Source organism: Euprymna scolopes, chromosome 25, assembly GCF_053919585.1.
Source record: "Euprymna scolopes isolate OS-2025 chromosome 25, ASM5391958v1, whole genome shotgun sequence".
NCBI classification, from domain to species: domain Eukaryota; kingdom Metazoa; phylum Mollusca; class Cephalopoda; order Sepiida; family Sepiolidae; genus Euprymna; species Euprymna scolopes.
Genome location: NC_136506.1, coordinates 53,824,196 through 53,845,494, shown reverse-complemented (window position 1 = coordinate 53,845,494; position 21,299 = coordinate 53,824,196). Strand labels below are relative to the sequence as shown.

The 21,299-nt window shown below is 30.8% G+C and overlaps 1 protein-coding gene across 3 annotated transcripts in view; it reads right to left on the bottom strand.

Moving 5' to 3' along the window:
- Window positions 1-537: 537 nt before the first annotated feature.
- LOC145247355 (COP9 signalosome complex subunit 7b-like) overlaps window positions 538-21,299 on the bottom strand; it is a 307,459-nt gene continuing 286,697 nt past the window's right edge. For 2 of the 3 annotated variants that reach the window (XM_080109034.1, XM_080109033.1), the window contains exons 8-9: window positions 20,373-20,500; window positions 538-747 (exon numbers count right to left, since the gene is read on the bottom strand). In XM_080109034.1, coding sequence (XP_079965160.1) covers window positions 732-747; window positions 20,373-20,500 — 144 coding nt within the window. In that variant the 3' untranslated portion in view covers window positions 538-731. The remainder of the gene's footprint in view (window positions 748-20,372; window positions 20,501-21,299) is intronic. The other variant, XM_080109035.1, reaches the window with a different exon arrangement.

The following is a 21,299-nucleotide window of genomic DNA, read 5'->3' as shown; positions in this document are numbered from 1 at the left end:
TCATCTGCATCGAAGCGGCATGAATGTGATACTGTTAGAAAATGCAATGTCATAACATCTGTCATTGTAGTCTGATCGATAATGTGTTCATTTACAAACTTAACTTTTGTAAGTTCGCATCCACCATGCAGCACTCTTTTTCTTTTTTGCTTACAAAATTTTACTTTCAGTTTTGCTTCTGGCTGATGGCATCAAGTCCTGTTTTTGTTTCCTTTTAATTGACTCTATAAATTAAAATATCATATTTAATCTTTTCTATAATCGGGCAATGCCAGGTGCCCCCTGCTAGTTACTTAATAAAAAGAAATTTTTAAAAAATAAATAAATAAAAGAGCAAACTGCTTTAAATTATTAATTTGGATATGATCAGTTCTAGCAAAATCAACTGGAAAACAGAAAAAGTTGTAATTGGAGAATTGAAAATCATCAAGTATAGTTTAAATATATTATTTTAATTTCATTCTCAGAATTTGATGAATGGTTCAAAAAGTTGAGTTTTTTTTCACAGGCATGATTTTTAAGGCAGAAAGACTAGCAAAACCTTGAAATTCTGCTGTTTATTCCAAAAATGGAATCACTAAAAGTAGACACATTTTTAAGATAAGAAATGGAGAGAAAAAACAAAAAACAGAAAACAATTTGGAGGTTTTAGTAAAATTTGTTAGCATAAAAAATCAAAGATGATTTGACGAAGAACCTTTGGATTGCAGACGATCTGTTAATTGAAAGTTTTAATTGTGCCGTTTCCTGAAAAGAGAAAAAAAAACACAAATGAAATAACACTGAAAAGAAACAAAACAGAAATATTGTCGCATTATTTTAAATAGTTTGGGTTATTAATTAACACTCAGAAATTGTGACAATTGGTAGAAACTGAATATCAAATTGTCAATATATTCAAATATTAGCTGTTCAATTTTTTGTGGGGGTTCTGTTTTTTATTTACTCGATTTCCCAACTCCTCATGACTATTAATATTTAAAAGCTAAACAAAAAATTTAAAAAATCAAATAAAAAAAAAAATCAAGAAATAACTTTTCTTATATTTAATAATACATTTCTAACAAAGTTTGTTGCAAATTCTTTTGCAAAAATCTACTTTTTAGGTCAATATTTGTCTACATACCTAATATGGAAATTCTCTCGGCAAATTCCTATAACACCTATATGTAGCCATGCAGTTAAATATAATGATAAATATTGTTGAATGCCTATTTCTTTGTAATAAGATTTAAATTTTCATTACAGACACTATCTTTAAAACCTTTTTTTATGTATTCCACTAATATTCTCTTTTTTCATTTTTTTTATATGAAATTTATCAAAGAACAATTAAAATTTACTTTTTTATGCCAAATATAGCAAAAACAACAAAAACAATTCTTAATATCATGCTGTTAACACTAATAAAACTTGAACGGGTGAACAAAATTTAAAGCATTTGAATTATTTTTTAAGTTTGGTTTACTTTTAAAGAAGCTTGTTTGAAATGTTTTGCTTAAAAGTGAGAAAACTACAAACTAATTGACAAAGTGTAAAAACAGAGAAAAATGATAAAAAAGCAAATCTTACCTAAAGCAGAGAAATAATAAAGAATATAAAGCAGAGAAATGATAAATAATATAAAACAGAGAAATAATAATATAAAGCAGAGAAATAATAAATAATATAAAGCAGAGAAATAATAAATAATATAAAGCAGAGAAATAATAATATAAAGCAGAGAAATAATAAAGAATATAAAGCAGAGAAATAATAAATAATATAAAGCAGAGAAATAATAATATAAAGCAGAGAAATAATAAATAATATAAAGCAGAGAAATAATAAATAATATAAAGCAGAGAAATAATAATATAAAGCAGAGAAATAATAAATAATATAAAGCAGAGAAATAATAAATAATATAAAGCAGAGAAATAAAAAAGAATATAAAGCAGAGAAATAATAAATAATATAAAGCAGAGAAATAATAATATAAAGCAGAGAAATAATAAATAATATAAAGCAGAGAAATAATAAATAATATAAAGCAGAGAAATAATAATATAAAGCAGAGAAATAATAATATAAAGCAGAGAAATAATAAATAATATAAAGCAGAGAAATAATAAATAATATAAAGCAGAGAAATAATAAATAATATAAAGCAGAGAAATAATAAATAATATAAAGCAGAGAAATAATAAATAATATAAAGCATAGAAATAATAAATAATATAAAGCATAGAAATAATAAATAATATAAAGCATAGAAATAATAAATAATATAAAGCATAGAAATAATAAATAATATAAAGCAGAGAAATAAATAATATAAAGCATAGAAATAAATAATATAAAGCATAGAAATAATAAATAATATAAAGCATAGAAATAATAAATAATATAAAGCATAGAAATAATAATATAAAGCAGAGAAATAATAATATAAAGCAGAGAAATAATAAATAATATAAAGCAGAGAAATAATAAATAATATAAAGCAGAGAAATAATAAATAATATAAAGCATAGAAATAATAATATAAAGCAGAGAAATAATAAATAATATAAAGCAGAGAAATAATAAATAATATAAAGCAGAGAAATAATAATATAAAGCAGAGAAATAATAAAGAATATAAAGCAGAGAAATAATAAATAATATAAAGCAGAGAAATAATAATATAAAGCAGAGAAATAATAAATAATATAAAGCAGAGAAATAATAAATAATATAAAGCAGAGAAATAATAAAGAATATAAAGCAGAGAAATAATAAATAATATAAAGCAGAGAAATAATAATATAAAGCATAGAAATAATAATATAAAGCAGAGAAATAATAAATAATATAAAGCATAGAAATAATAAATAATATAAAGCATAGAAATAATAAATAATATAAAGCATAGAAATAATAAATAATATAAAGCATAGAAATAATAATATAAAGCAGAGAAATAATAAAGAATATAAAGCAGAGAAATAATAAATAATATAAAGCAGAGAAATAATAATATAAAGCATAGAAATAATAATATAAAGCAGAGAAATAATAAATAATATAAAGCAGAGAAATAATAAATAATATAAAGCAGAGAAATAATAATATAAAGCAGAGAAATAATAATATAAAGCAGAGAAATAATAAATAATATAAAGCAGAGAAATAATAAATAATATAAAGCAGAGAAATAATAAATAATATAAAGCAGAGAAATAATAAATAATATAAAGCAGAGAAATAATAAATAATATAAAGCATAGAAATAATAAATAATATAAAGCATAGAAATAATAAATAATATAAAGCATAGAAATAATAAATAATATAAAGCAGAGAAATAAATAATATAAAGCATAGAAATAAATAATATAAAGCATAGAAATAATAAATAATATAAAGCATAGAAATAATAAATAATATAAAGCATAGAAATAATAATATAAAGCAGAGAAATAATAATATAAAGCAGAGAAATAATAAATAATATAAAGCAGAGAAATAATAAATAATATAAAGCAGAGAAATAATAAATAATATAAAGCAGAGAAATAATAATATAAAGCAGAGAAATAATAAATAATATAAAGCAGAGAAATAATAAATAATATAAAGCAGAGAAATAATAATATAAAGCAGAGAAATAATAAAGAATATAAAGCAGAGAAATAATAAATAATATAAAGCAGAGAAATAATAATATAAAGCAGAGAAATAATAAATAATATAAAGCAGAGAAATAATAAATAATATAAAGCAGAGAAATAATAAAGAATATAAAGCAGAGAAATAATAAATAATATAAAGCAGAGAAATAATAATATAAAGCATAGAAATAATAATATAAAGCAGAGAAATAATAAATAATATAAAGCATAGAAATAATAAATAATATAAAGCATAGAAATAAATAATATAAAGAAGAGAAATAATAAATAATATAAAGCATAGAAATAATAAATAATATAAAGCATAGAAATAATAAATAATATAAAGCATAGAAATAATAAATAATATAAAGCAGAGAAATAATAAATAATATAAAGCAGAGAAATAATAAATAATATAAAGCAGAGAAATAATAAATAATATAAAGCATAGAAATAATAAATAATATAAAGCAGAGAAATAAATAATATAAAGCAGAGAAATAATAAATAATATAAAGCATAGAAATAATAATATAAAGCATAGAAATAAAGAATATAAAGCAGAGAAATAAGAAATAATATAAAGCAGAGAAATAAGAAATAATATAAAGCAGAGAAATAATAAATAATATAAAGCAGAGAAATAATAAATAATATAAAGCAGAGAAATAATAAATAATATAAAGCAGAGAAATAATAATATAAAGCAGAGAAATAATAAATAATATAAAGCAGAGAAATAATAAATAATATAAAGCAGAGAAATAATAAATAATATAAAGCAGAGAAATAATAAATAATATAAAGCAGAGAAATAATAAATAATATAAAGCAGAGAAATAATAATATAAAGCAGAGAAATAATAAATAATATAAAGCAGAGAAATAATAAATAATATAAAGCATAGACAAAAAAATATTAAAAAAAAAAAAATGGAACATATATGCACACAATTTAAAAGCAGATATAGAATCAAACAACACAAATTTGACCCCAAATACGTGTTTTTGGTTTGGTTGAGTTTAACGGCATATTAATCTTTTTTGTTTTTTTTGTTATTTAATGCAAAGTTTCATTTTTTGTTTTGTGTGGATTAGATATTTTAATATATTCAGTAAGTCAAGTCAGGCTTTTTTGCATCATTAGTGCTTTTTTGTTTCTGTTTTTTCTTCTTTTCGGGTGTGTGGTAGAGTTGGATTGAATTCAAGTTATATTCTTTTATATAGATTTACTTTTTTCAGAAATGTTGGTATTTTGTTGGAATTTTTTTTTTTTTAATTAGTTCTTTCATATTGTTGACTTTGTAATAATTTTTCCGGATATGCGTGAGATCGCCACAATCCAAAAGAAAGTATTTTGCCGTAAAAGGTGCTTGGCATGCAAAACATTCTGGAGGTTTTTTTTAGCAGGAATGAGTGGGTTATGTGCGTGTGTCCTATGCGGATACGGGACAAAATCACTTCCTCTCTACGTGATCTTCTGGCATCTTGTAATCGTTTTTCTATTGTGGGTTTCATCTTGAAAAGTTTGTTATTTGGATAGTTATTCCCTCTTTCTTGCCATTTCTTCATAATGAGATTATTTATTTGTTGTTTGTAGCAGGTATCCCAAACTGGCCTAGTTTAAGTGCGAAAACTAGTAAATAAAGTAAAATTTCCCTTAACTTCAACTTGCGATATCTCGTTTGTTTTTTGGGTTATTTTGATATGGTTTTGATTTAAATAAAATTTAATCTTTTGTCTTTATAGATATATAATACTTTTTCTTGTGTCTTTAATCGTTTTTTTTTTCAGGATTTTTCAAGTTATGCCTCTAATTTTGGTAAATGTCGCTTTATTTTTTACACAAAAAAAATGTTGATGTTTTTCAAATTTGTTGTGCTTCATATTGTGAGTCTCTAAGTATATAAAAATGGTATCATTTTAAAGAAAAAAGGTTACTTAATAACATGGTGAGGTTATTAAAAGGTTATAAGTGGTTTTTCTAAAAAGAAAATCCAACTTGAAAACTTCAGTGAAAGAAACATGAAAGAAATTTTATAGTAAGAATTCGGAAGGCATCGTTTTGTAGAGGAATATCTCCTCTTTAATAATCCGTGTCATGTTTATGGCCCCATAAATCAAGGAGCACACACTAATAAAAGTTAGGGTACCTACAGAGATTTTCAACTTAATGCCAGAGAGACCAATTATCAACTGTCAGCTAGCCAGTAGCCACACAGCAGCACAACTGACTGACTGAACTGAAAAACATAAACAAACAACTCATTTCACTATGGACTTACCAAAGTTCTTAGGTGAGTTTGTGTTTTCTTTATTATTTAAAAGTTATAGAAAGATATTTTTTTAATTAATATTTTTAGAACGTCATTAAAAAAAATGAAAATTTACAATTTAAAAATAATGCCAGTTTATTTTCTATAGCTTTTTTCAAACTTTCATATGTTCTCTTTCATCGCTTTCTCCTTCGGTTACGGTTGGATAAACTTCAGCATTGTTAAATTATTTTAATTAAATTAATTAATAAAACCGTGTACAAAACATTTTTAGTTGTGTGAGACTGACGGAAACTTTTATTTTTTTCGGTTGGATAAACTTTAGCATTGTTAAATTATTTTAATTAAATTCCATAAACAAAACGTTCGGCTAGTGACTTATGACGATAAAGTATGTTTTTGTTATTGTTCAAGAAACATAAGTTTTTAAAAAAAAAAAAAAGAGAATTAAAAAAAAATTATTTAAAATAAATTACTTAAAATAAGCATTATTTATTTACTAATTTTTTGTTTCTTTGTTTTGGATTCGTAAAACATGTCAACATTTATGCTTTGTAGAAAAAAACTGACTAAATATAAAAACTCAGTTCCAAGGCTATATATTAGCAAATATATTAAATTATTTTGTCCTAAAATTTGAAAATAATTACATAAAAACTTTTTATGTCAGCATTAACAAATTGTGACCGAACGCACATGTATTTGTTTTTGATTTTCAATTCGCCAAACATGTCTAAATTTACGCTTTGTAGAAAAAAACTGACTAAATATAGAAACTCAGTTCCAAGGCTATATATCAGCAAATATATTAAATTATTTTGTTCTAAAATTTTAAAATAATTACATAAAACTTTTTATGTCAGCATTAACAGAAATTGTGACAGAACGCATATTAATTTTTTTTTTTTTGTCGTCACCCGTACATACACTCATAAACAATAAAAGTGGTTGCAGGACAGAATGGCTGGCATTCTGCAGCAAAGAAGTGTACCAATCTCAAATCACAAGTTATCGGGCAAATAGGTTTAATTCTCTATTTGAAAATGCCCTGGCAATATATCACCATAAAGAGCACATAAAATTATTTTTATCTGTGTTTGCAACATCTTACAATATGAAATTACAGAGTGTTTTGGCTGACATTTCTGATGAGAGACTACATTCCCTACTTGCTGCAGTTGGTTTGCTGAACATTAATTTGACCAAAACTTTCTGGAAACTTGTTAACAGCACTGTTCAGTATGTTGACTTCCACCACTATATCAAGAAAATGGCTCTAAGTTTAGAATGCTGGATCAACAATCCCCAGTTGTTATTAAAATCTGACTGTAAAGGTGTATTTAATGGGGAATTCTTTGAGGAAGGCAATGTGTCTCTCTGTATTAGTCTCACAGCCCCTGAACTTGTTTTAGAATGTTTGCGCAAGATACTCAGTAAGTTCCGCATTGTCACTAAGCACCAGTTGCATGACTTTTTAGAAGGAGGTGCTTTTGGAAAAGATGTAGATCAGGAGGCGAGAGATGCCTTGAAAAGCTGCCCTTTAACAAATCTGTCAGGTGAGCATGCCTTTGGAGATTTAGATTTTAGCATGCAAACAAAATGACATGCATCACTAAATAATCGATCATCTTCAAATATGCTTAAGCGCAATCGGACAACAGCTTGGTTGGAAGTAATACCATCAACAAAGAGGCAATCCATTCTGAGCATCTCCAGAAAACATGCAAAACATTTGCGACAAAAACATGCACAACAAGAAGCCCTTGTGCAACTTCGTGTCCAAGAAAAAATTGCACAAAATGAAAGATTAAAGAAGGAAAAAGAACGTCAAGCTGCTGCTGAGAAAGAGAATTATTAACTCTGTTATTAAGCATGGTGGTCCAGTGAAGTCTGATAAACAGATAAAAAAAATTTCAGAAAGTGGTTTGGAAGCACTCAAAGACCAATTGAGACACCTCAAGGTTGTTTTAGGTGTCAAAATCAACACCAGTGGAAATAAAGTTCAACTGGAAGCTGCTCTCTCTGACTACTTGAAAAGAAATCCAATTGATTCATCTCCACCTCCACCAAAACAACAAAAAATGTCTTCCCTAAGTGAATCTGCTGAACATTCAGATAACTCCTGCAGTTGTGATGAAGATCCACCTCAGGATATCTTCAGTTATGAATATCAAGGACAATGGGTAGCTGTCTACTACGACACCAACTTTTACATTGGCCAAGTCATTGATATTATATCTGCATCCAGCACTGTAGTAAAATTTTTAATGCAAACAAAAAGTAGAAAAGATTATTTTCGATGGCCTTTATCAGAGGACATTGCACAAGTAGAATCAGCATTTGTCTACAGATGGGATTTTGAGGTAATGCCAGTTTCAAGTGATGGTATGATTTGGAGGGTTCCTGAGATATCTACCATAGCAGAAGCCTATGAAAGAATTCTGAGAGAAGATCGATAAGAAAGAAATTGTAGTAAGACCTAAAATATCTTTCTTACTTGTTTTTTTAAGTTGAAAGTTTTTCAATGTTTAAAAAAAAATGATTTGTGCCTTTTTTTTTGTATAAAAAATTTCTAAATATTATTGTCGTCGGTGCTTTTTTGGCGAGTTTAAATTTCCCGAAGTAAAACTATTTCTGTGGCAAAAAGTTTTGTTATTAGAAACAAGGCAACCATTTTTTTGAATTCCTCACCCCAAAATTAGTAAAGTTGCAAAGTTTCAAGCTTCTAACTTCAATGGTTACATTTTTACAGCAATTTCAGTAACGTATACTTTTGACTCATTTTTTTTTACCTTTTTTGCCCTTTTTACAAAATTGCCTGTTTGACTGCTTTTACATGGTCCACAATTGAGTGGTTTTATCAATTTATAATTAAAAGAAAGAATTATCTTGATCTCTAATGTGTTTTGAATCATACTAAGAAGATTCAATACACTAGCTATTAAAATGAAATTGATATGAACAGTTAAAGTTGCCTTTCTGTGTCGTATTTTCACTGTTTTCGCGTTGATAGAGGGATTTTGCCTAGTGTTTAAGTTGGTTTCATCTAATAATTATTGCCTAAATTTGTATTAATTTTCATCTACTACAAGATGACATTACATTTATAAGGATTTTTCACTTGTTAGTAGCTTACATTTTTAGTTATAGACTATGAAATTTGGCTTCTCGGTCACGATAGCAAATTTCAACTTTCCGACAAACTTTGAATGATCATAACTTGATGGCTAATTGACCTACCAAAATAAATTTGATATTTTTGTAAATGGTTTACAAAATTCTACATGCCCACATTACTTTTTTTTAGATATGATAAAAATAAAATTTTGGTTTGGGATACCTATTTGTAGTCAGAGTGTGGAATTTTTATATTGCTTTTGAGTTTTAAAGTGTTTTTGGCAGCTATGCCAGCTTTTTCATTGCTCTGAATTCCAGAATGACTGGGGAGCTAGCAGAATTTGATACTTTTGTTTTGTGAAAGAGTGTGTATTTTTTGTAATAGTTTGATGAGTAGCGGGTTATTTAAATTTTTATTCTTTGAGGATTCGAGTACCGATAGGGAGTCTGAAAAAATTAATAAATTTGTTGTGGGTGATGACAGTAATGAGGTCTTCGGCACTAAAAATTGAGGCATGGTATGGCATGGCATGGCATGGCATGGCATGGCATGGCATGGTCTGGTAGTCGCTTCTGTAAGGATAAGGGGTTAATGGATACGACTCCGCATTTGTCTTTGGAGCCATCTGCGTATACGTACTGATGGTTTGGTATTTTTCCTGAATGATCAGGAGTTTTTCTTGATAGATTAGCGGATGGATTTGATTTTTGGGAGGATATTTAATTCAAAGATAATTTCAGGTTGTTTTAGTAGCCAGGGTGGAAGGCTTAGTTGGTTGACATTATGGATGTTGGTGATTGTGATATCTGCATCTTCTACTAGTGGTTTTGTATGGAGACCAAAAGGTTTAATAGCTTTTACTTTTGGGTCATATAGATTTTGGTAATTTGGATTGAAGGTACAGTTATGGGCTGAATTTGTTGGTTGTGATTTTTTCCTATCATAGAGTGAATAATCTAGTGAGTTTGCAAGAGAGAATTTTGGTCAAGTATTGCAAGGCTAGTTTGACGCATCAAATTGATAATGGGGGTTCTTCTGCATAGAGACTATCGATGGAGGAAGTTCGGAAGGCTCCCAGCACAAGCCTGAGGTCCTGATGTTGAATGGTGTCCAATATCTTCATGTAAGACTTTCTGGTGGCACCATAAATAAAGCTACTATAATCTAGTTTCGATCACACTAGTGATCTATATAACTTTAATAGGGTTTGTCTGTCCACTCCCCAATCTGTGTACTGGAGAGTTTTATTACATTCATTTTTAAGGTGTTTTATGTGAGGGATGAATGTAAGTTTTTTGTCTAGTATTAATCCTAAGAATTTATGTTCATTTACAACAGGAATCAGAGTATCATCTAGTTTTAAAAGAGGATCTGGGTGCAGTTTTCTTAGTTGACAAAAGTGCATACATTTTGTTTTGTTAATGGAAAATTTGAAGCCATTCTTAGTTGTCCATTTTTTTATTTTGTCAATTCATTGTTGAAGTTGACGCTCAATTATATGGATATGTCTCGAGCTGTATGCAATTAAAAAAATCAACATATAGAGAGCAATCCACGCTTTGGTTTATGCATCCAACAATACTGTTAATTTTTAGGCTGAATAATGTTACCGACAAAATACTTTCCTGTGGGACTCCCGTTTCCTGTTCCTTGATATCCGAGAGGTATGTTCCTACACGGACATTGAATAGTCTATTGTTGATGAAGTTACTGATGAAGATGGGTAGTCTTCCTTTCACTCCAGCTTCTTTGAGATCTTTCATGATGCCGTACCTCCATATGATATTGTACGCCTTTTCAAGATCAAAGAAAACAGCAGTCATATGTTTTTTTTATATAAATGAATTTCTGATGAAAGTTTCTAAATGAATTAAACGGTCTGTTGTGCTCCGATGTTTTCGGAAGCCACATTGAAAATTAGTATTTTTGTTGTTGTTTCCAGAAACCAAATTAATCTGGTGTTGACCATTCTCTCCATGATCTTACACATGCAGCTTGTTAGAGCTATGGGGTGATAATTGGAGGGGTCAGATGCATCCTTTCCTGGTTTTGGTATAGGAATGACTGTGGCTTGTTTCCATATGACTGGAAGATTGCCATTGAGCCAGATGTCATTATAAATAGAAAGTAAATACTTTAATGGTTCATCTGGTAGTTGTTTTAGAAATTCATACGTTATTTTATCAGGTCCCTCAACCGTGTTGTTGGCTTTTTTTAATGAATCCTTTAGTTCATGGATGGTAAAAGATTTGTTGTATTCTTCCTCATTATTACTTTTAAAGTTCACTTTGTTTTTTTTTCTGATTCCTGTTTCATAATCTGTAATTTTCTATTGTAATTTTTAGACAATGAATTATTTGCAGGTTTGCCATGTCCGCTTTTTTAGTCATTTTATTACTGTTGGAGGTGGTTGACAGGGGAACTGGTGTTTTTTCCTATTTTCTGAATCATATTCCATACAGTTTTGTCTTTGGTGGTGTTATTGATTTTAGACACAAAATTCTTCCATGATTCCCTTTTGGCTTCGTTTATTGTTTGGCGTGCTTTAACTCTGCATATTTTAAAGTTGTTTAAATTCTGAGTAGTTGGTTGATTGTTGAATTTTCTTAATGCAGCACATTGTAGCCTGATAGCATTTTTTACGGTCATTATTAAACCAGAGATGATTATACTTGGTTGATGATTTTGTTTTAGGAATGCATTCTTCTGCTATTGAGATAATGGTATCTGTAAAGTGAGTGATTGGGTCTTTCTCATGTTTTCCAGGTAGGAGTTTGTGTTTGCATAGTAATTTGAATTTATTCCAGTTAGCGAGGAATTTTTTTAGGTTATTTCAGGACCAAAGTGTTCTAATGTTATTGGGAAGTGGTCACTTCCACAGGTATCCACATGCACTGTCCGATTGTAATCTATAAAGATACTAGGATCACTTATAGAGAGGTCAATTGCTGAGAACGAATTTGTAGCAGAGTGAATAAAGGTAATTTTTTTTTGTTGTTGTTATATATGCATAGGTTGTTGTTGTTGTTAATATTTTTTTTGTTGTTATATATGCATAGGTTGTTGTTGTTAATATTTTTTTGTTGTTATATATGCATTTGGTTGTTGTTGTTAATATTTTTTTGTTGTTATATATGCATAGGTTGCTGTTGTTAATTTTTTTTTGTTGTTATATATGCATAGGTTGTTGTTGTTGATAATATTTTTTTGTTGTTGTTATATATGCATAGGGTGTTGTTAATATTTTTTTGTTGTTGTTATATATGCATAGGTTGTTGTTGATAATTTTTTTTGTTGTTATATATGCATAGGGTGTTGTTGATAATTTTTTTTTTGTTGTTATATATGCATAGGGTGTTGTTGTTGATAATTTTTTTTGTTGTTGTTATATATGCATAGGGTGTTGTTGTTGTTGATAATTTTTTTTTGTTGTTATATATGCATAGGGTGTTGTTGTTGTTGTTGATAATTTTTTTTTTTGTTGTTATATATGCATAGGGTGTTGTTGTTGATAATTTTTTTTGTTGTTATATATGCATAGGGTGTTGTTGTTGATAATTTTTTTTGTTGTTGTTATATATGCATAGGGTGTTGTTGTTGATAATATTTTTTTGTTGTTGTTATATATGCATAGGGTGTTGTTGTTGATAATTTTTTTTTTGTTGTTGTTATATATGCATAGGGTGTTGTTGTTGATAATTTTTTTTTGTTGTTATATATGCATAGGGTGTTGTTGTTGTTGATAATTTTTTTTTGTTGTTGTTATATATGCATAGGGTGTTGTTGTTGATAATTTTTTTTTTGTTGTTATATATGCATAGGTTGTTGTTGTTGATATTTTTTTTGTTGTTGTTATATATGCATAGGTTGTTGTTGTTGATATTTTCTATAGTGATTCCTTTTGTCTTTGTTTGAGCATCCTCAAATAACATTATGACTATTAAAGTCGCCTAATAATAAGGGGCGAGGGAGTTGGTTGACGAGTTTTTCTATTTCAGTTACATCTATGGGGTCGTTTGGAGGCAGATAGATGGAGCAAATTGTGACCGTTCTATGTAGGGTGGCTGTGACAGCAATTGCCTGTAAGTTAGTTTGTAGATTTATTTGGCTTTGTGCTATGTTTTTGTTAATGAGAATGGATGTTCTTCCAGAAGCTCTATTTGGGTTATTTGTTGTATAGTTGTATTCAGTAAAACTTTGGCGATTGATATTTTCAGATAGTTTTAAAAAAGGTTTCTTGCAGGCATATTATTGTCGGGCATAGATCGGATATTAGTAGAAGTAATTCATTCCGGCTGCAATTCCATTGGATTATTTTGTTGGCCATAGTTTAAACTTTATGCATTTGATTTCCTTTTGTCTTGAAAATAGGGGTGTTTTTTTAGGGGGGGGAAGTTTTGTCTTCTATTTCCATTGTTTTCAAGGAGGTTTTAAATTTATTTTGGTCTGTAGTTCTTGTATTTGAATCATTGGACTGTTTCATGTGCGTTTGTGTATTTATGAGATTTTTATCGTTCGTGGATTCGGTTTCTGTTTCCATGGCTTCTGGTTCTTTATGTTCAATTGGTTTGTTAGCTTTTATGTTTGATTTATCTCTGGCTTCAGAGGTTGAGCGAGATCGTGGTTTGGTTTTTGTGGGGCTGGTTTTCTTTGAGGAATTTTTCCCATTTATTGTTCTTGTCTGTTCGGATGTTTTTGGAGAGTCTTTATACTTGTTATGCTGTTATTTGCTTTTATATTAGAACTCTTGTGGGGATTGAAGAACTCTCCTTATTGTTTGTATTCTGCTCCTTAGAGTTCTCGATCTCCAATATTTTAAAGCTATTGGAGAGGGGAATTTGTAGGTTTATTTATAGTTTTTGTTTAGTTTGGTTCTGGTTTGTTTTTTGGGAAGGAAGATTCTTGTTTTTGGGTTTCTGCTCGTTGACTTGGATATTCAGTCTCCATTTCATCAGGTTCTGTTAAATTGGGGGGGGGGGGGGTATTTCTATTTTTTGTTTTGCTGGTTTATTATTTGGTTTTAAGAAAATTTGTGCTTGGGAACATTGGTCTTTAAGAGGGGAGGTTTGGGTTTGGGAGGAGACAAATACTTTATTGGGTTCTTTTCTAGTTTTTGAAAGTGTTGCATTTTTAGTTTTTTTTTTGGAAGTTAAGCAATTCGTTTGGTTCTAGATGTACCAGTTTTTCACTAAGTTCATTGTATTTATCAAAATGGTTGGTGGGATTTGTTTTTTTTGTTATTTTCGCATTTTATTTCTTATGACTCCTTCCACTATTGTTTTCGCTTATAAGATATATTTCGTTTATGATTTGTGGCTAAGATTTCTTTTTCAGTTTTCCATCGTTCAGTTTTTTGAATAGGCAGGGTGCTCGCCTTGGCAGTTTATACATTAGGAATCACGACATTCTTGTTCGTTGTGACTTACTTCTTTAGATCTACATTTAGCGCACGTGGGATGACCTCTGCAGGCATCTCTATGGTGACCGAATTTTTGACAGTTGAAACATCTCGGAGGATCTGGGATGCATATTTCAACTGGTTCTATGGTGTAACCAATTTTAATTTTAGGTGGAATTTTTGAAGTGTTAAATGTAATAATATAAGTATGGGTTGGTATTTTTTCTGAATTTTTCTTTATATAGATTCTTTTATAGTTAATGACTCCTTGTTTGCTCAGTTCGTTCTGGATTTCTTCTGGCGAAGCAAGTGATAGTTCTTGGATTTTCACTTGATTTTTTTTTCTTATTAAGATGGTTAATGCAGATATTTAGCTATAGTTAACATCTATATTTAGTTAGTCAAATGATTATAGGAGACAATTATATTTAGTCAAATATCTAAAGTAGACAATTTATCATTAGATAAACGAAAAAATACCAACGGTTTATTGATGAAGAAGAATCTGCATAGCATATTCCATTGTTATATTCCTTAAATTCACTTCAGTTTGCATTTATCCATTACAGCTCTGCATTGTGGAGCTTTCTATAAATATTCTTTATATACACACTAAACAATGCTTCAAGCAAACTACATTAACCTTATCTATATCATTTTTATTATACGATAAAGTAGTGCTTTTTATTAAAGCCATTCCAATTGTTAAATTTTTCTTATATCCTTAATACATTTCATTTTCTTTTAATTAGCTGTTAGAAAAAGTCCTAACAGCCTTTTATTTTTAAATTAAACATTTTTTTTTTATTTCTGGCCTTGTTCCATTTTTTATTTTTCTTTCCTTTTAATCTCTTGTACTCTTATTCTTTTTTTTTTTTACCTTTTTCTTTTTTTTCTATATTTATCCTATTTTATTTTTCTTTCCTTTTAATCTCTTGTACTCTTATTCCTTTTTTTTTTTTTTTTACCTTTTTCTTTTTTTTCTATATTTATCCTATTTTATTTTTCTTTCCTTTTAATCTCTTGTACTCTTATTCCTTTTTTTTTTTTTTACCTTTTTCTTTTTTTTCTATATTTATCCTATTTTATTTTTCTTTCCTTTTCTATATTTCATTGATATTATTTTAATCCATCCACATCACATCTGAATAGAAATGCTTAAGAAGCTTTATCCATGGTATGATGTCTAGCCATAAATTAACTTCTGGACTCCGATTTTATTGGTATCATTTTACTGCTTAATTCCATTTTACCATTTTCTAATTACTTCTGTGAATATTTTCATACATTGTTTTTCCACTCCGTTGTGAAACTTTCAAGCTTTTTTCTTAAAACATTCTTTTGCTTGACTCACGATGCAAACCAATCATCGGCTGTTTCCTCATTCCAACCTTTGGTGACTGCGCTTGCCCTCCTTTTTATGATGCCTGTTGCCACGCGTCCATCAACACACTGGTAGGTGCCCCACAAGTTTTCTACACAAGGAGAATACTGCTCGCCTTGTGAAGACATCAGGCACTTCAGGAACTACAGTTTTGCGCCTCCATTTCAAAGTCCCTGCCTCCTGTCGAACGTTCAGGCCCAAGACACGAACGCCATTCACCAAACGTTCTGGATCCTTGCATGTCAAACCAAACTCAGCCAGTTTCACCCTCCCATGTGACGACACAATGTCTTCGTTCACATATATCATCAAGGTACGCCGATGTCCCATTTTTTATTGTTTCTTCCTGTGACAACACAGTGTTAATAATGGTCTTCATTATTTGGGGTGCCACGTTCAGCTCAAAGCCTAGTCTGGTAAGGCAGTACCTCCTGCCAGCAAACACTACCGTCTGAAATGACCACATTGTTTCACTGATTCGGACCCGCAGGTATGCTTTTCTTAGATCCAGCAGGGACAATTAGAACCCTGCTGGCGCCACTCTCGTAACTTACTGGCACAAACGTCAGCATCTGCCATGAATGCATCAACATGTGCGTTCAGTTTGTGATAGTCCATCACTTGCTTCACCTTTGTTTTGTTGTGCTGAGCAACCGCCATCAGCGGAATCAGGCCTTTGGGAGGTCCAAGTTTCTCATAGGGGTAGGGTATCAACCAGCCATCCTTGATCCAATCACGAAGTTCCTCTTCATATGCAGGCCTCATTTGGTTGGGCACATGGTACTCTGTTATCTCATTTCGAAGTTTGGCTGGTTCCTGGTTTTCCGACCACTTCCACGCGGCCGTCTAAGCCTTCTGCTGCTGGTTAAACTCGACAATAAAGTCTGGCTGATCAATCTTCAAAGCAGCACACACTGGAACCTTCTCCTGAAACTGTATCGCCTCCGTCTGTGTTATGTGAGCACCACCTAGGACTCTGATGGCATCATAGCCTAGGAGCAGGTCAAAGCTCAGTGGTTTCTTGAGTACTACCAGCACTTCGACGTTAGCTGAATTTCCAGTTTTAGTGCGAATGTTCACAGTGCCCACCCCGCAACATGTCCGCGTCGCTCCACTGAGGATGGTTAATCTAGTAATCTCCAAGTGCAGCAGAGGCCCGCACTCACTATGGTGCGAGAGCACCCAGAGTCGACGAGTGCTGAGCACAATGTCTCATTGACACAGACCTGAATGATCGGAAGCGCCTTGTCTAATTTCTGTTTGGGGAAGAGGTCGACGCTGGCACCTTGTCCCCGACCCCATTTCCCGAACAATCCCAGGCCATATGACCAGTCTTATTACATCGGTAGCAGCGAATAGCTGTCAGTCGCCGCCGGCCGTTCCTCGCAATGTGGCCCTGATCATTGCACCTATAACACATGACTTCACTGCGCAGGACGGGCCGCTGGGACAGTCTATCCTCATTTAATGTGCGCTGTACAGCAGCGACTACCAGTTCTCCCATCTCATAAGTATTCTTCATCACGGTCCTGGCCCGGTCTACCAGGTCATTAAGGGACAATGAAGCTATGCTTGAGCTGGCCCGCAGGAGTTGCTTTGCTCCGGTTGGGAGCCCTGCCAAAAATTTGCATGCCAAGGCCCGCTCAGGCAGCCCACCAAACAACACCGTCAATTTTGTCAGCTCGGCCAAATAAACGTTGACAGTTTCACCGGGATGCAAGGTTCTTGCCTCAAATTGCTCCCAAGCAGTGGTGGGGTAGATAGCGAACGCCTTGTATAATACCGTCTTGATCCTTTCATAATCCTGTTTTTCCTCAGGACTAAGCTGTTGATATACTGCAAAAGCCCCGCCGGATAGACGTAGAGGAACCACATGTTCAATATTCTTCACACTAGACAACAGGCAATGTAGTTCCACCTTCTCCACCCAGTCAAGTACCGGGGGTCGAGCTGTCGAATTCCGGTATTAATTTAAGGTCGAATTTGTCCCCCATTATGCCGAAATAGCTTGACGTTAAATGGGCTGGTAAACAGCAAAACAAAATAAACCAAACACAATACGAAAAAGTACAGCTAGAATTCATCACCGACAACTTTCTCTCAACTTCCAGCACGTCTCTCCCCACTGCCTCTGCTAACAGACATTTTATCAGAAAACTGACCCCATTCCATTTGCATACATGTGCAGTGGAAGAGGAGATCTCGTGAGATTCCACAAGACTACACCTTATAAATCCATGGCTGCCATCTTTAATTTCTCTTTGTAATTTATAAGTTGTATGACCGCACGACACACACACGGGGTGCTTTCCTCTTTGATTATTACATTCAACTCTACAGATCTGTCAATCTGGGAGGAAGGAAACTGGCGTAAAACCTGTGCTCTGAAATCAAGCCTTGTAGAAGTAAATGATGTACGTGTCATACAAACACACAATGCTGCCATCCATTTGTGTACCCACACTGATGCTGAGTAGAAAATGTCCTGTGGATGTAACTTTGACAGCCCCATAACTCACTTCCCTTACTCTGCCCCGTGGTTCTCACCTGTATTATTTTATAAATTTCAAAATCGGTTCTTCCATGAACAAAGTTTCTTTCGAAGAACTACTGTCTATAAAACACAATACTGAAGGCTGTTTCCCAGCATGGTCGTTTTGAAGTCCAATCTTAAATTCTTATTGATGCGATCTCTTAAATAATTAAATTCTGCCCAGTATCAACCATCATTAACAATCCTCACAATGTTGTATCAGCATTCACCTCACAAATTAATCCTTATCCTTGAGAAGTGTTTGAACCCTAATAAGTGGTGACTCATTGATACATTAAAAAAATACCTTTTAAGATAGGTTATTAACATAATTCTAAAAATCAACTGTTGAAGAACATTATTTAACTGTTGATAAACAATTATCTCCCTTTGACTCAATAAGATGAAAAAAAAAATTAACTTCATATTTCTCTTTGATTTTCTATGATGAAAGATTTGAAAGATATTTTTTAAACAAAAATGTGACTATTTTTAATCCAAGTGAAAGTGTTTTGATGAATGTTTTAAAAATCATATTTCTCAATTTGTTGTTTCTAATTTTTTTATAAAAAGGAAAATAAAAGATAAAGCAGAATCTTGTGTTTATGTTTTCAATTAAGAGTTTCTAGTATAAATTGGCCTTAAAACAAATGTAAAAAGACATTTCTGTGATTTTTTTGGAATTGGCTATGAATAAGCTTTATTTATAATAAGAAAATTAAGCTTTTATTTTTTTCTTGCCAGTTTGAACTTGAATTTCTCAAGTGAAAGTCTACTTTAAGAAATTTATCTAATTTAAAATAATGTAGAATAAAATGTCTGCCAGGCAAAAATCTTAATTCTTTACTCAGTGTTTGAGATTAATCAAATGAAGCATATGTCTGAATGAGAAATTTCATTGTGGATCAATTAGGGTTTAAAAACCATACAAGCACCATCTGACCTTGACCTTCACATACACACATGGAGTTGTTCGTTTTTTCTCCAGTAACATTTATTATTTAATGTAGACTGAGTTTTAATTTTTTTATTTATTTACAAAACTTTTTAATAAACAAACAAGGGATGATTATTTTAAATTTTAAGACTTATATTATTTTTGGGGTAAGCATTTTAATCTTGCTATCAACAACCAAATGATTCAGTTTTTACATGTGTGAAGGTCAGCTGGTTTTGACTGAAAGCTGTTCCACTTGTTTACCCTCATCTGCTGACGTCCTTACACCCTATATATGTGTGTGTGTGTGTGTGTTCGCATATTGTGAACGTTAATTCAAATCATGCTGATTAGGTTGCATATGGATAATATTCCAACTTTACCAACAAAAGTAGGCAATCTAAGTTAGGAGGAAGAGAATGTATCCCAAGATGAAGATGAATATCCTTCAACTGTTATTACAGAAGAAAAGATTGTCTACATCACACAATAATGAAGGACACATGATGAGATGAACATTTAAATAGAAAAAAATTCTTCTACAGCTTAAGTGTGTATCGATTTTTGATCACTTATTTTGTCTAATTTTACAAAAAGTAAAATTATTTTTCAAACACAAATTTTGTTTTTGAAAAATTGTCTCCTAAGGAGAATTTCACACAAATCAGAAACTATTTTGTAAGAATAACTTTTTAAATCTAAGGACAAAAAAAAAAATCAAAACAAAAACACAAAGGTTTGGTATTGAAAGACAAAAAGATAATGAATGTATGAATATGCAGATAAAAACACACAACAGCAAAGAAAGGGAAAAACACTTGAATCATCTAAAAATAATATTTTCTTTTGAAATTCTAAAAACAATTGTTAAATGTTAAGCTATTAAAGATATAGGGATAGGGTACTTTTATATCAGAAAATTGGGCATTTTATGATTGAAAAAGGGAAAGCTTATATTATTTCTAATATTTGTCAATAGTTATGGCTTTGAAATTCAGTTTAAAAGTTAACATTAAAATGGTGATAGACTAAAAGTATACAGGAATGATTGCCCAATAAATGTAGTAAATAATAAAGTACCAACATACCCCTTTACTTTGGTTAACCTTTTCCCACCTTTTTCTCCTGATATTGGAACTTCTCGAGAATCAGTCACCATTTGTTCATCAAGATCTGCCTGCTGTGTGCTTTTCAAGGATTTTTTTACATTGGACACCTGTAAATGGAAATCCAAAAATGAATACAAATATATGATGCATAGTTTTGTTTTTATGAAGCTAAAAGCTTCTTTTTGAATAGAGATTTGATAACAGTTAGGACTCATTTTCTTTTGCCCCTGCAGATTTCCACTGCATATGTTATAAGGACACTTTTTGTATAGGAGGTGAACTACGATTTATAAAGTTTCAGTTGAGATATCAATGTGAACAGACATATTTCTTAGCTAAACAAGATGAAACATAGTCAATCCAGTGAGGAGAGGTCATCTACAAGGATTTCTATTACAGTAGAAAAGAGTAATTCATTCAGTCAACTAGCTAAGAGACTTAACTACCTTAAGTGCTTGTCTGGATAGGATCAGGGTCCATTACATGCTTTGATCGTAGCCACGAGGCCAATTAAGCATAGAAAAGCATAAAAATGGCTTGGATGGATTATTTGAAACTTTAATTAGCAATACCAAAAAACATACCGACAAGGTACACACTGCGACTTAATCTAACAGTCTTAGTCTTTAAATCAGTAATTAGCAAATTACTATTTTGATATTTTTATTGTGATTTGTATATTCAAAGAAATCGCTGTTTATATCTGATTATTAATAACAAAGCATGCTGGCATAGTATGCCTGCTAGTGATGACTTTTTGCAAATATGTGGTTGGGGTCTGTTCACATAAACACTTGATATAGAAATTCTACCAGTCGATGACAATTTTTTTTTTAGTCAATTAAGTAAAAGAATTCTCCTTGCCATAGAATTTGAATAAAACACTGGCGTCTTAGAGTTAAAGTT